We start from the raw sequence: 13,108 nt of genomic DNA on the forward strand, positions 1-13,108 counted from the left end.
CATCCCCTCTATGAGGGTCTCGCAGACTCCCTGACGCCTATGTCCTTGGCGGTGTGGTAAAAGGGGTCTCCTTTCACTGCGTAGAGAGACGAAGGATACCGAGGACGCTACGACGGCCTGCAGGCGGTGCCCGCGGGCCGCAGGGCAGCCCGCTCACCTGTGGGGCCGCCGGAGCATCGCGGGCGGGGAGGGGGGGCGGCAGAAAAGTCGCGCGGCGGCGACACCTCAAACGCGCCCGGAACCCGGAGCTCAGGGGCGCCCAGGGCGCGCAAGGTACGCTCCAGGGCGGCGCCTCCCGACCCCGGAAGGGAAAGCGGTTTCGGGGCGAGGGGAGCCGGAGAGCGAGGTACGCGCAGCTACTTCAGAAGTTGTCCCGCCGCCCTCCGCGCCCCCTCCCCGCTGCATCCCCTCAAAGGTGCTCTCCGGACACGCCCCGGGGCCCAGCCCGAGCGCGCACCGCCAGCGTCCGGCTGCCGCGGGGCCGACCCTCGGGTTCCGGGCCACCGGGAAAGCCCCGAGAGGAGTGGCCCCCAGACCCGAGCAGCCCCGCGCGCGCCCCCCACGCCGGCGCGCAGGCGCAGTGGCGAGGCGGCGGCGTGTCGGAAGCGGGGCCCGCGGTGGGCGGGGCCCGAGTGGGCGGTGCGTCGGAAGCCGCGGTGGCGCTGGGTGGGCGGGGCTCCCGCCGAGGTGCCTACGCGCGGCTGCGAGTCCGGAGCCCGGCGCGAGGCGCCAGCTAGCGAGCCCTGGGGCCGACGGGCGCGCGGGTGCGCGGCGGGCGGAGCGCGGCCGCCGGGCGGGCGCGGAGCCCGGGTCTCGGCGGCGCGGGCCCCGGCGGCGGGCGGCGATGTTCCACTGCATCCCGCTGTGGCGGTGCAACCGTCATGTGGAGACCATCGACAGGCGCCACTGCTCGCTGCTCTACGTGCCCGACGAGGTCTACCGCTACGCCCGCAGCCTGGAGGAGCTGCTGCTGGACGCCAACCAGCTCCGCGAGCTGCCGGAGGTGAGTGCGGCCTCACCTGCGCGCCCTGCCGCCCCGTCCCCTACTTTCCGCTCCCCCTTCCGTCTCCTTGGCCATCTAGGGGCCTGGCCGCCAGGTCCCTCGGGCACGAAGTCTACCTGCGCTCACCTGCTGCTTCCTCCTCAGAGTTCCTTTTCTTTCTCTACGGAGCGACCTGCTGTGGTCGCCGGAGCGTGTGCGCTTTGTGGAGACGTCCTGTGCAGACACGCCGTCTGGATACACATCTAGAGACCAGAGTCCGACACCTGTGAGCGGGCGAGTGCGGGGCCAGGCGGCCCAGGACTGTGCCCGGCTGGGAGAGCCCGGCCCGGCGTCCGGCTCTCGGGGCCGCTCCCCTCGGCCCCGCCGTGCCGCGATCGCCGGCCGGGGCGCGGTTCCCCTCCGGCCCGGGCAGGGCCGGGAGGAGGAGGCGGGCAGCGCGCGGGCTGGCCGTGCTATCTCGGCATCTCCCGAGGAATGTGCTCCCGGCCTCGTCGGGGGGAAGAGCCGTGGCTGGCCGGCCCGCCCGCCCGGGCTCCAGGACCGGCCGCCCGGGGCGGGGCGGGGTTGGCGGGGGCTGCCCCGGCGGAGCTGTGGGCAGGTGCCCGGCTCTGCGTGGACCTGTTGCGTGAAAGGAACCGCGGCGAATGCCAGCAGAGCCTCCGCCGGGCGGGCTAGCCTTGCCGCCGGGCTCCCGGAGCGGCGGCGTTCAGCCTGCTGATTGCTGCCTTTGCAGGGGTTGCATTTACCTCTTCTGAGTTGTTTGTTGTACATTAATCTCCCTATCCGGCCAGACCTGTCGAAGCGACACATGCTGATTGTGCTTTAATGGAGGGTCGCTCGGGGACTGCGAAACTTTTACGCTTCGAGCCTGCCTGGGGAAATTAGCTTGAGAGAGCCCGAAGGAGGAAGGTAGCCCAGCATCCAGGGCTCTGCAGGAAGTCCGGGCGCTTGATCCGAAGGTGTGCAGGAAGTGCGGAGGCTGCTGGCAGCGGGGCCAGACCTGAAGGCCCGAGCGTCCTCCTGCTGGACCCTTTGTTAACACAAAGCCGAGACGTGGTCACAAAACACTCAGCAGTCAAATGTTCTGGCTGTTAGAATGACCCGATTCGTCCTCTGGCCCGGCAGAGGGTTTTAAACAGAACTGTGTTTTTCCTCAATATTTCAAGTGTTGTTATTATTCCTGGATTAACTTTCCTTGTTCCCTGGTTAGAAGTGATTGGATGGTTTGCTCTGTGCAGTTGAGGGGGGATTATCCTCACTAGGATCTTTGCAAAGCTCCCCCCACCCCCCAAGCTTTATTTAGCTTAGAAGCAGAAAAGCCATCCAGTTCCCTCCGGCATTTATTATTTTGCAGGCATTTTCAAACACATGGTTTTATCTGGCCTTTAGCTGCCTTAAATTTGACTTAAAAGTCATGAGCTCACTTACTGCCTTAACTTGTAATAAATTTTAGGCATTTCTACTGTCAGGAATATCAAATATGTAATTTAATACTTTTCAGGGGCTTCAGAATGAACTTATTAAAGCTTGAGGGAAAAGCTGTTCGACTAGAAATGTTTCAGGGCTCTTGGTGGTGTTTTTGTTTGTTTGTTTTCCTTTGTAGCACTGGAAGATTTCCTGTGACTGGATTGGCTTTTTACTGCCTTCCACGACGTTTGTGGGTTTTCTGTAATGTTTGGGGATCCAGCTTGGTATGGGAAATTATGGGGTTTGGATGTGCCAGGTATTCCTACTGATTCTAAATGGAAACTTCTCAGAAGCTCAAAATACAGTTGGATCGCCCTCAGTAAATATGGTAAAAAAAGGCTTTTCAAAGGTTATAAGAGGTCTTGCTTATGGATAATTGCTCTTACAGCTCTTAAAATAGTTTTATAGTTTTCAAGTTGTGTAAAATGTTTCTCCCTGCCTTCTTGTGTGCCTGGGTGTGCGCAAGCCAGACTCCAGCAACAGCCGTGAAAACACCAGAGTTTTATTCACAGTCTTTGAGGCCCGAGTGGCTCATTGGTGCTGCTCGCCGCTGGCCTGACCTCCCCCAGCCCGTCCCCTTACCCGCCACATCACCAGGGGCCCCTTTGCTGACACTCCTCCAGGGCCCTTGGGGTGGTGGCCATACCTGTGGTACCTTCTCGCCTCTGCAGTTTGTTTGCAGCCTTGGTCCCCCAGCCCCAACAGCAAAGGTGCGCACGCAGCTTAGCCTTCAGCATCATGAAAAGCATCTCCTCTCCCTGCAGGTCTGCAAGCTCTGGTTTGCTCCAGTCCCCTCGTTTTCCAAAGCGAGACTCAGGACTGAAGTGACCTTCAGGGCTATTCAGCCAGTGAGATCTGATCGCTGTGGCCACCCCTGCCTGCCTCCCCTGCCATGCGTCTGCCAACTGAACAGGAAGCTGGCCTCGCCCGCTTCTCACCCCCATCAGACCCTCAGTTATTCAGCCCCTCTGGTTTATCCTTGTCATGAAAGCTTGGTCTCAGTCGAGCCTTTATTGACCCTCCAGGATTTTGCTAGTTGTGGGGGATACAGAGATTAAAGAAAATGTGAGTCCTATGAGCACTTTGTGGGGAGACAGTGACTTTAGTACAAGTGTGGTGGGTGTGGGTGGAGCGGGCACCCCCGTCATCAGAGTCAGCAGTGGTTACTGACCTAATTGCCGACCTCTTGCTGAACCTGCATCGGTGCCCTCGGCAGGGGCACACCCACAGATAGCCTCTCATGGCTACAGGGGACTCAGTCCTCACCTTCAGCCTCCTCACCCTGTCCCCTCCTTTCGCTGGTCCCCTTGCCCAGCCCCATCCCTTCGGGATGTATGTTAACGAGACACCTTGAGGTGCGCCCTTGGGAGCATGAGTTGTGTGTCCGGTGGGTCCTGCTCAGTAAACCCCTGTTCTTCTGTTGAATGAAGGTTGCCGAGTCTGATGCAGATCCTCCTCTGCTTCTTGTCCCTTGAAGCTCATCACTGCTGTGGCCTCTGGCCTTCTCTAATGTAGTCAGAGAACAGTCAGGTCTTCAGAAGCGAAGGTCGCCCACGTGGTGCAGTGGTTTTGTCTGCCTCTCCTGCCTTCCTCTCTGCGTTCCTGACACCATCGGTCTTCCCCTCGGTGTGCACGATTCTCAGATGCCTTCAGACGTGTGTTTGCTGTGGTCTCTTTGGAGCATCGCAGGGCCTGGTCTACCAGGCATCAGACACCGGGAGCGAGTGCTCTCAAGCCTTTCTAGGTTAAAGACTTGAGTTTCATCTTGTCCCCTCTTCTTAGAGCTCAGTTGATGGTTCCACGGTTCCCAGATGCCATCTGCCCCCACCCTTCCTTCTCTCTGGCATCCTGCTTTATTCTTTTCCTAGCCCTTAGAGCACTTGTCACCCCCTGACTCCAGACTGGGTCCTCACTTACTCATTGTTTGTCTCCTCAACCAGAGCTTAAGCTCCACGTGGGCAGGGGAGTTTTAGTTTGTGGCTGAACTGAGGACAGTGTCTGGGACACCGTGGGCACGCTTGTTGCCTGGATGTGTCCTTACACGCCGTCGCAGGGACACTGTGCTGTTTCTTCACCATTGTGATCGCCCTTCCCACGCCTAGCTTCTCCCGTGCACTGGTCTGTTGGGATTGGAAAAGACGTTCAGAGTCCAGTGTCCTATCCTGCCTGCTTTTGTTCTCTGTCTCTTCTTGTGCCGGACAGTTTTTTTTTTTTTTTTTCGGGAGGCTTGCAGGATCTTATCCCTCCCCTTCTCCCCCCGGCCCCGCCCCAGGCATTGAACCTGAGCCCCCAACAGTGAAAACGCTGAGTCCTAACCACTGGACCGCCAGGGAGTTCCCCCATGCTGGACATTTTGACTACCTTGTCTTTCTGAAGTCATCTTCATGCATCATAAACATAATTTCTGTGAATGTGACTGCAGGCTCTTCAGCTGTGATCTGTTGAGAATAAGTCCGCCTTGTCTTCAGCCCACTGTGTTTGAATGTGCAGTGGCTCCTCTCGCCAGCAGTGCCAGCAGTTCCCGGCTGGAGGCCGGGCCCATGATTTTTTCGGGCTCACAGGTTCAGGGACTCAGCCTGCCTCCACCCCTCCTGTCCCTGGGTCCCACCGTTGCGGGCGGGTCTGGAAGCAGCAGGGGCGGGGCTGCTGGCGTCGGTTCGGGGCTGCTCTTGCATCACCTGCACTCTCTCCTCAAGCCTTGGCTTCCTCCTGTGTCACAGTGACTTCTGCCTTATAGGGTGGTTTCTGGGATGAAAGAGAGGATGCATGCAGAGCGCTTACAGTTAGCTCTGCGATGTTTAAGATTTCTGGATATTATGGTAAGGCACTTTTATAAGGAAACTGTTTTTTTTCCATATAACAAATTTGTAATGTCTATACAACTGTTCTCTTCTTTCACCAAAATATAATATTCTCTTAATTTTTGAGGAAACGATGTCTTTTAAACTGGAGTTTAAGGCAATTTCCTGGGAATTTGAAAAAAAATTAAAATTTTAATATCCTTTTAAGTAATAATTAAAGGAATCATAGATTCTGTAAAATGTAGGTGACCTCACAAGTGTGTTGTGCCATAAAGACTTCCTGCTGATGTTCCAGTGTGCCCTCTTTCAGTTGTAGCCAAGGGGGAAAGGACAGATGTGGACTTAGTGCAGAAGTCATCTCTTGGGATCAAATGAGGGCTGGGAGTTGATGGATGGGGTTTCAGGGCAGTCCACTAGAGGAGAGCGACAGATGGACGGCTGAGGGGTCCCAGCCCCGTGGTGCGCGGCCATGCAGGGCCCCTGGGAGCCCGCTCCGAGGCGGTGGTGTAGTTCATACATGTGCAGCCGTGCGTCGTACATAGTCGCATCGTACATGCTGAGTTCTCTTTTTGTTGCTTTTTTTAAAAATCTGATTTTTACATTGTCTCACCTTATAGTTTTATAAGGGCTAAAGCATATAAAACGTTATATTTGGACAGACTTTAAGTAACATTATCCTGGAGGAGGGCATGGCAACCCACTCCAGTATTCTTTCCTGGAGAATCCCCATGAACAGAGGAACCTGGTGGGCTGCAGTCCACGGGGTCCCAAAGAGTTGGACAGGACTGAATGACTAAGCACAGCACAGCAAGTAACATTACAATGAAAATAATTTAAGGCAAGCCCAGGAGGAAGGGCGTCCAAGAGAGCGCTTGCCCCTTAGAGCTTGACACGTTTCTGCTTAGGGAGCCGGTTCTCCTTCTACAGAGAGCCTGTCCTGTTACCCAGCTGAGCACTTAGCTGTTTCCTGACTCTGTTCTGTGTTAGCCCAGCCCCCCACCTTTCCTCCCTACAACCCCCCTCCCACCCCCCCGCTTTACAGGTGAGGAAACAGGCCTGGTGGCTGCTGCTGCTGCTGTTGCTGCTAAGTCACTTCAGTCGTGTCCGACTCTGTGCGACCCCATAGACGGCAGCCCACCAGGCTCCCCCGTCCCTGGGATTCTCCTGGCAAGAACACTGGAGTGGGTTGCCGTTTCCTTCTCCAATGCATGAAAGTGAAAAGTGAAAGTGAAGTCACTCAGTCGTGTCCGACTCCTAGCGACCCCATGGACTGCAGCCTACCAGGCTCCATGGGATTTTCCAGGCAAGAGTACTGGAGTGGGGTGCCATTGCCTTCTCCAGAGGCCTGGTGGGGGTTGTAATTTGCCCTAGGTTGGTGGACACTGGAGGGTCTTTGATTAGAAACTACTTATTAATAATAATTACTGATATTTGAATGAGTGCCAAACACTGCATTAAGTGCTCTCTAGAAATTATTTCCCTTAGATGGAATCACCACTCACTTTAGCCCTTATAATTCCAGTTTTGCCCGTGCGGGCACCGAGACGATACGTATTTAAGGAGTGGTCTTGAGGCTCCTGCAGGGAACTTGGCCACGGTCAGCCGTGGAGCCAGGCCCCGCCTCCAGGCCCCTGTCACTTGCACCGGGGGCGGGGCCTGGCCCTGTTACAGTTAGGAGGCGGCTCCTTCTCTGGGGGGCAGAGGGGAGGCTTCCGGGGGTGATGCTCACCTTAGAAGGAAGGAGAAGACCCGTAGCGGTCCCCAGAGCCTGTCCTTCCCGGGTAGCCAGAGCGAGGGGTGCCTGGGTGGTCGAGCAGGACTGGAGCGAGGCCGGGCCGGGTCTGAGCAGGTGGACCTCAGTTCTGGAGAGGTGGTTCCGGAGCGGGGCAGAGGAGGCAATGATGCTCGGCGCGGAGGTCTGGCGCCCCGGGGTGGGCCGCGCCCTCAGGGACCTTCGGGCGTCTGATCCAGTGAGCTTCCTCCCGCTCCCCTTGCCGTGTTGTGCTGACCGCCCAAGCCCCTCGTCAGTGCTGGGGGTCACAGCGCACAGAACATCCGCCTGCTTGTCGTGGATGTGTTTTCCTCCATCGTGGGGCATGTTGGCACTGAATTTGTCAAGTGCTCGCTAAACAGCATACTGGACATTAACTCAGGAGAAAGATGGAAGGCCCGAGGTGCTGGCTTTCTTTTGGGTTTCAGTGAATGTGGTTATCAAGTTGATGATACTGTAGCCACAGTGACGCTGGAGACCCCGTGGGTTCTTTTTCCCCAGTGACATGAGCTTTGCCATGCCTGTACCTCCCCAGGGAATTCAGCCTCAGCCTCCTCTGCTGATGCTTTGCAGCACTGATGCTTGCAGCATTTCGACTTCCAGAGTCACTTGAACTCTTGCTGAAATCTCTTTGTTTAAAAGCAGCTCAGTTCTTTGAGAAAAAGTAAAGCTGTTCCCTGAACAAACCTGTCCCAGCACTGACAGAGTTGAGTCATGCTGCTAACATGGCAAAATAAGCCAGTTCCATAGCCCCCCTTCCTTCTTCCCAGGGGCTTTTGGGGAGAAGGGGTCACCCCGGTCCCTCCTCATATCTTCCAGAGTGTTATCACCTCTGCAAGAAATTGCGGCTGCTGAAACTGTGGTACTTGGGTACTTGGTGGTATTCAGTCGCTCACTGATGTCCGACTCTTTGCAACCCTATGGACTGTAGCCCACCAGGCTTCTCTGTCCGTGGAATTCTCTAAGCAAGAATATTGGAGTGGGTTGCCATTTTTTTTCTCCAGGGGATCTTCCCAACCCAAGGTACTTGGGATTTCCTCAAAAAGGATCCTTTACACAGGCTTGAATTTTGGGGAGGTGTAAAGGGTAGCTTTTTTCGATAATCCAGCGGATGTTGGCAAATTGATCTCTGGTTCCTCTGCCTTTTCTAAAACCAGCTTGAACATCTGGAAGTTCATGGTTCATGAATTGCTGAAGCATGGCTTGGAGAATTTTGAGCATTACTTTATTAGCGTGTGACATGAGTACAATTGTGTGGTAGTTTGAGCATTCTTTGGCATTGCCTTTCTTTGGGATTGGAATGAAGACTGACCTTTTCCAGTCCTGTGGCCACTGCTAAGTTTTCCAAATTTGCTGGCATATTGAGTGCAGCACTTTCACAGCATCATCTTTCAGGATTTGAAATAGCTGCACTGGAATTCCATCACCTCCGCTAGCTTTGTTCATAGTGATGCTTTCTAAGGCCCACTTGACTTCACATTCCAGGATGTCTGGCTCTAGGTGAGTGATCACACCATTGTGATTATCTTGGTTGTGAAGATCTTTTTTGTACAGTTCTTCTGTGTATTCTTGCCATCTCTTCTTAATATCTTCTGCTTCTGTTAGGTCCATACCATTTCTGTCCTTTATCGAGCCCGTCTTTGCGTGAAATGTTCCCTTGGTATCTCTAATTTTCTTGAAGAGATCTCTAGTCTTTCCCATTCTGTTGTTTTCCTCTATTTTTTTGCATTGATCGCTGAAGAAGGCTTTCTTATCTCTTCTTGCTATTCTTTGGAACTCTGCATTCAGATGCTTGTATCTTTCCTTTTCTCCTTTGCTTTTAGCTTCTCTTTATAGCTATTTGTAAGGCCTCCCCAGACAGCCATTTTGCTTTTTTGCATTTCTTTTCCATGGGGATGGTCTTGATCCCTGTCTCCTATACAATGTCATGAACCTCTGTCCGTAGTTCATCAGGCACTCTATCAGATCTAGCCCCTTAAATCTATTTCTCACTTCCACTATATAATCATAAGGGATTTGATTTAGGTCCTACCTGAATGGTCTAGTGGTTTTCCCTACTTTCTTCAATTTAAGTCTGAATTTGCCAATAAGGAGTTCATGATCTGAGCCACAGTCAGCTCCTGGTCTTGTTTTTGCTGACTGTATAGAGCTTCTCCATCTTTGGCTTCATGGGAAATAGATGGGGAAACAGTGTCAGACTTTACTTTTTTGGGCTCCAAAATCACTGCAGATGGTGACTGCAGCCATGAAATTAAAAGACGCTTACTCCTTGGAAGGAAAGTTATGACCAACCTAGATACCGTGTTAAAAAGCAGAGACATTACTTTGCCAAAAAAGGTCCATCTAGTCAAGGCTATAGTTTTTCCTGTGGTCATGTATGGATGTGAGAGTTGGACTGTGAAGAAAGCTGAGCACTGGAGAATTGATGCTTTTGAACTGTGGTGTTGGAGAAGATTCCTGAGAGTCCCATGGACTGCAAGGAGATCCAACCAGTCCATTCTGAAGGAGATCAGCCCTGGGTGTTCTTTGGAAGGAATGATGCTAAAGCTGAAACTCCAGTACTTTGGCCACCTGATGCGAAGAGCTGACTCATTGGAAAAGACTCTGATGCTGGGAGGGATTGGGAGCAGGAGGAGAAGGGGATGACAGAGGATGAGATGGTTGGATGGCATCACTGACTCGATGGAGTCTGAGTGAACTCCGGAAGTTGGTGATGGACAGGGAGGCCTGGTGTGCTGCGATTCATGGGGTTGCAAAGAGTTGGACACGACTGAGCGACTGAACTGAACGGAAAGGGTAGCTGATATTTACACAAGAGGGTCAGAAATAACAGTGTCAACAGTTCTCAGCAGTGATGACAAAAATCCTAACCATGGTCCCGCTGAGCCTAACCATGGTCCGGCTGAGCCATGGCCAGAGACATTGGGCTTATGAGGGTGTGGATCCAGTGAGGCTGAGGGCTTCTCTGCTCACAGAAGTCTGAAGGAATTTTGCCCATTTAATGGTTTCTCCAGGAACACGGGGCTAGTCGTTTGTCTTTCACTTCGTGTGATAGTGATGGGGGCAGTGAGCTCGTGGGCCAGATCTCAGTTAACACGAGGAGACACTGCTGGATGTCCATTTACTTTCTCGGGTGTGATTTAGAGGACAGGGGTGGTAATTTACTGTTGCATGTGGTATTTCAGCAGATCTGATCGTGTGTGTGTGTTTGTGTGTGTGTGTGTTTGTATGTGTCTTAGTGTAAAATATTCTGAATTTCTAGAAGTCAGATGGGATATGAATTTTTTTCTTGCTTATCACAGTTTAGAAGAATTTCCTTATCTAGGCTGTAACTTCTGGATCCCAAAGAATTTGACTCAGTTGGGAGAGATTTGGTATTTCTGTTTCCAAGAACCACAGGGCATGGATTTGTCCTGTAGCAGGCGGAAGGTGTTACGCCTAGTTGCAGTACATTCCAGACTGATTCCTGCAAGTGTGGCTTCTACAGCCTGATGGCTCTCATCACCTGTCTTTCCACAATCTATACACATTTCTGGGAGACAGATAGTTGGAGGGGCTGTCAGCCAACTTGGGGTGGACGTGGGGAGCTTGAGTCAGACGAGCAACAGTGAAGGCTGGAAAGGAGCTGCTGAAACTCTGAGGATGTGACCTGGGCTCTTGACTGCCTGACCTGAAATGGAAGATAGGGAGGCCTCTGAGGCTTGTGCCTTTAGTGCAACCTGCCTGACTTTGACCACGACACGGCCTTGTTTTGTCTGTCTGTTACGTGTTGAATATGTAGAAGAACTCAAAGAATAAAAAATGTGACTTTTCCTTAATTCCTTCCAGGTAATACCAGACATGAACAGTTTATTTATTTTTTTAGCGTATTTATTTATTTAGCCACATCTATACAATGAGTGAGATCTTAGTTCCCACACCAGGGGTTGAACCTGTGCCCCCTGCAGTGCAAGCTCAGAGTCCTAACCGCTGGACCCCCGGGGAAGCCCCCACATGAACAATTTTAGGTTGTTCTTACTGACTTTTTCTCTTCCCATACCAGCATCTGTTTATCATTCTTGAAAAGAGGGCTCCTACATAAATTACTTCTATGTAAATTACTGTATAAATTGCTTCACCCATTGCTTTTTCTGCACTTAACCCCCTGCCCTGGATGTCTGCTGTATCAATATGTGGAGATGTATTTTAGCATCCGTACTGGTGCCCTGGGTTCCCTTGTACTCGATACACCGTGATTTATTTATTTCACCATTCTCCTTTCGCTGGACATTTCGATTGTTCCAGTGTTTTGAAGCACTGATTTGTGTTAGATTGAGTATCCTTGTCCATATTACTTTGTACACCTGTGCAGACATTTCTTTAAGATAAAGTTCAAGGTGCATAATTGTTAGATGAAAGGATGTATACTTTACGGAGTTCAATAGGTGTTGCTAGGTTGTCAGAGATTATTACTTTAAATTTTTATTTATTTTTAGTTGTGTTGGGTCTTCATTGCTGCTCGGCCTTCTTCTCTAGTCGTCACGAGTGGGCTTTAGGCGTGGGCTTTAGTACGGGTGGCGCACAGGCTTAGTTGCCTCTCAGCACCTGGAATCTTCCCCAGCCACGGATTGATCACTTGTGCCCTGCACTGGCAGGTGGATTCTTATCCTGTGCACCACAAGGGAAGTCCAAGGATTGTTAGTTTTGAATACAGGTTGGATAGGAGAAATCTACCCACTTTACAGCTAAAGAAATGCAAGACGAGAGAGGCGAATTGATGGGTCATAGCAGAGTTAACGTGGGCTGTCTTCTCCCACTCCCAACTCCAGGTCCGGTGGTCCTTCTGGGCTGGAAAAATACACAGGGAGATGGATTCTGTCATCTCTGCCCCCTCTCTTCTTGGCTGGGCTCTTTCCCAGAGACTTGCGAGGACCCTTGGCTTTCCATCAGACAGTCAGATGTTTGCTCTGGGTCTTCGAAAGACTGAGGTCTGATGCTTGCTTTCAAGAGCCTACCTATTAGTTGGGCAGAGAGGTTGGCGTCATGGAATTCCAAATGTGAGCTGACTTGGTTTCTGGAGCAGGAGGGCAGGTGGTGAGCAGGGTGTGGGGCCTGGGAAGCCCACATGGGTCCGCACCTCCCTTCAACCCTCCTGTTGGTGTGTTGGTGCCGGCTTGGATCTCTTGCTTGATGGAAAAGTGTGTAGGGTGGTTAGGAGATACACCTCTTAGCTGTGACGCCTGGGACAAGTTCTTCAGCCTTACTGGACCTCAGTTTGCTCATCTGTACAAAGGGACTAACAGTCCCCACCTCATGTGTGTGAAGATGTAGTGGGTTACTGTGTATAAAGTGCTGGGAACAGTGTCTGTTCCATAGATGGCACCCAGGCAAACCTGCTGGGTGTTGTCATCATTCGTGGCTATTTTATGGGAGAGGCCCAAACACCTCTGCCCCGTCTTTCTGCGAATCCTGTCTCAGTTCCTGGTGGGAGAGATCTGGTGTGATGGGTCGCTCGGTTCCTGGTGGGAGAGATCTGATGTAAGGGGTGGCTCCCCGCTGCAGTGGCTGCTCTCTAGCAGAGCGCAGCCTGGCTCTGTCTTCCACCTGATTTCCCGTCTCTTCCCAGCCTGAACTGTGCATTTCGGCAGCCCTTCACTGCCCTGGGTTACCTGTCATTTCATGGCTTCATTTTTGTGCTCTGTCTCCTGGGAGTTCCTCTTTCTCAGCTTCTTTGTCTGCCTCCCGATCTTCCTCCCATGGGATGCAGTTCAGGAGCTCCTGTTCCCCTGGGCAGCCTTCCCTTCTCTCCTGCCTGGTTTCCAGGGACAGCTGTGTCATTACTTTGACCCCCTTGTAATGACCTCTGTCTGCCACCAAAGCTACACACCTTGTCTTCTTTACATTCCTGCTGCCCCACAAAGCAGGCTTTTAAGACATATCCGAGCAGGATTCTTGCGGATGTTTTCAGCCCTTTTGGGGAGTGGCTTTGGAAATAGGTTCGTAAATCGAACTTACCGATGGTTACTTCATGAAGAGCTGGGCGTTCTCACAGCCTTGCCTGTATGGGTGGTGTCTGGGTGGTGGCCC

At 52.7% G+C, this 13,108-nt stretch overlaps 1 protein-coding gene across 1 annotated transcript in view; it reads left to right on the top strand.

Annotated features, from left to right (window-relative positions):
• Positions 1–658: 658 nt before the first annotated feature.
• LRRC1 (leucine rich repeat containing 1) overlaps positions 659–13,108 on the top strand; it is a 135,670-nt gene continuing 123,220 nt past the window's right edge. The window contains exon 1 of the mRNA XM_005891374.2: positions 659–1,003. Within this exon, the coding sequence (XP_005891436.2) occupies positions 845–1,003 (159 nt within the window). The 5' untranslated portion in view covers positions 659–844. The remainder of the gene's footprint in view (positions 1,004–13,108) is intronic.

This window comes from Bos mutus, chromosome 23, assembly GCF_027580195.1.
Source record: "Bos mutus isolate GX-2022 chromosome 23, NWIPB_WYAK_1.1, whole genome shotgun sequence".
Taxonomy (NCBI): Eukaryota; Metazoa; Chordata; class Mammalia; order Artiodactyla; family Bovidae; genus Bos; species Bos mutus.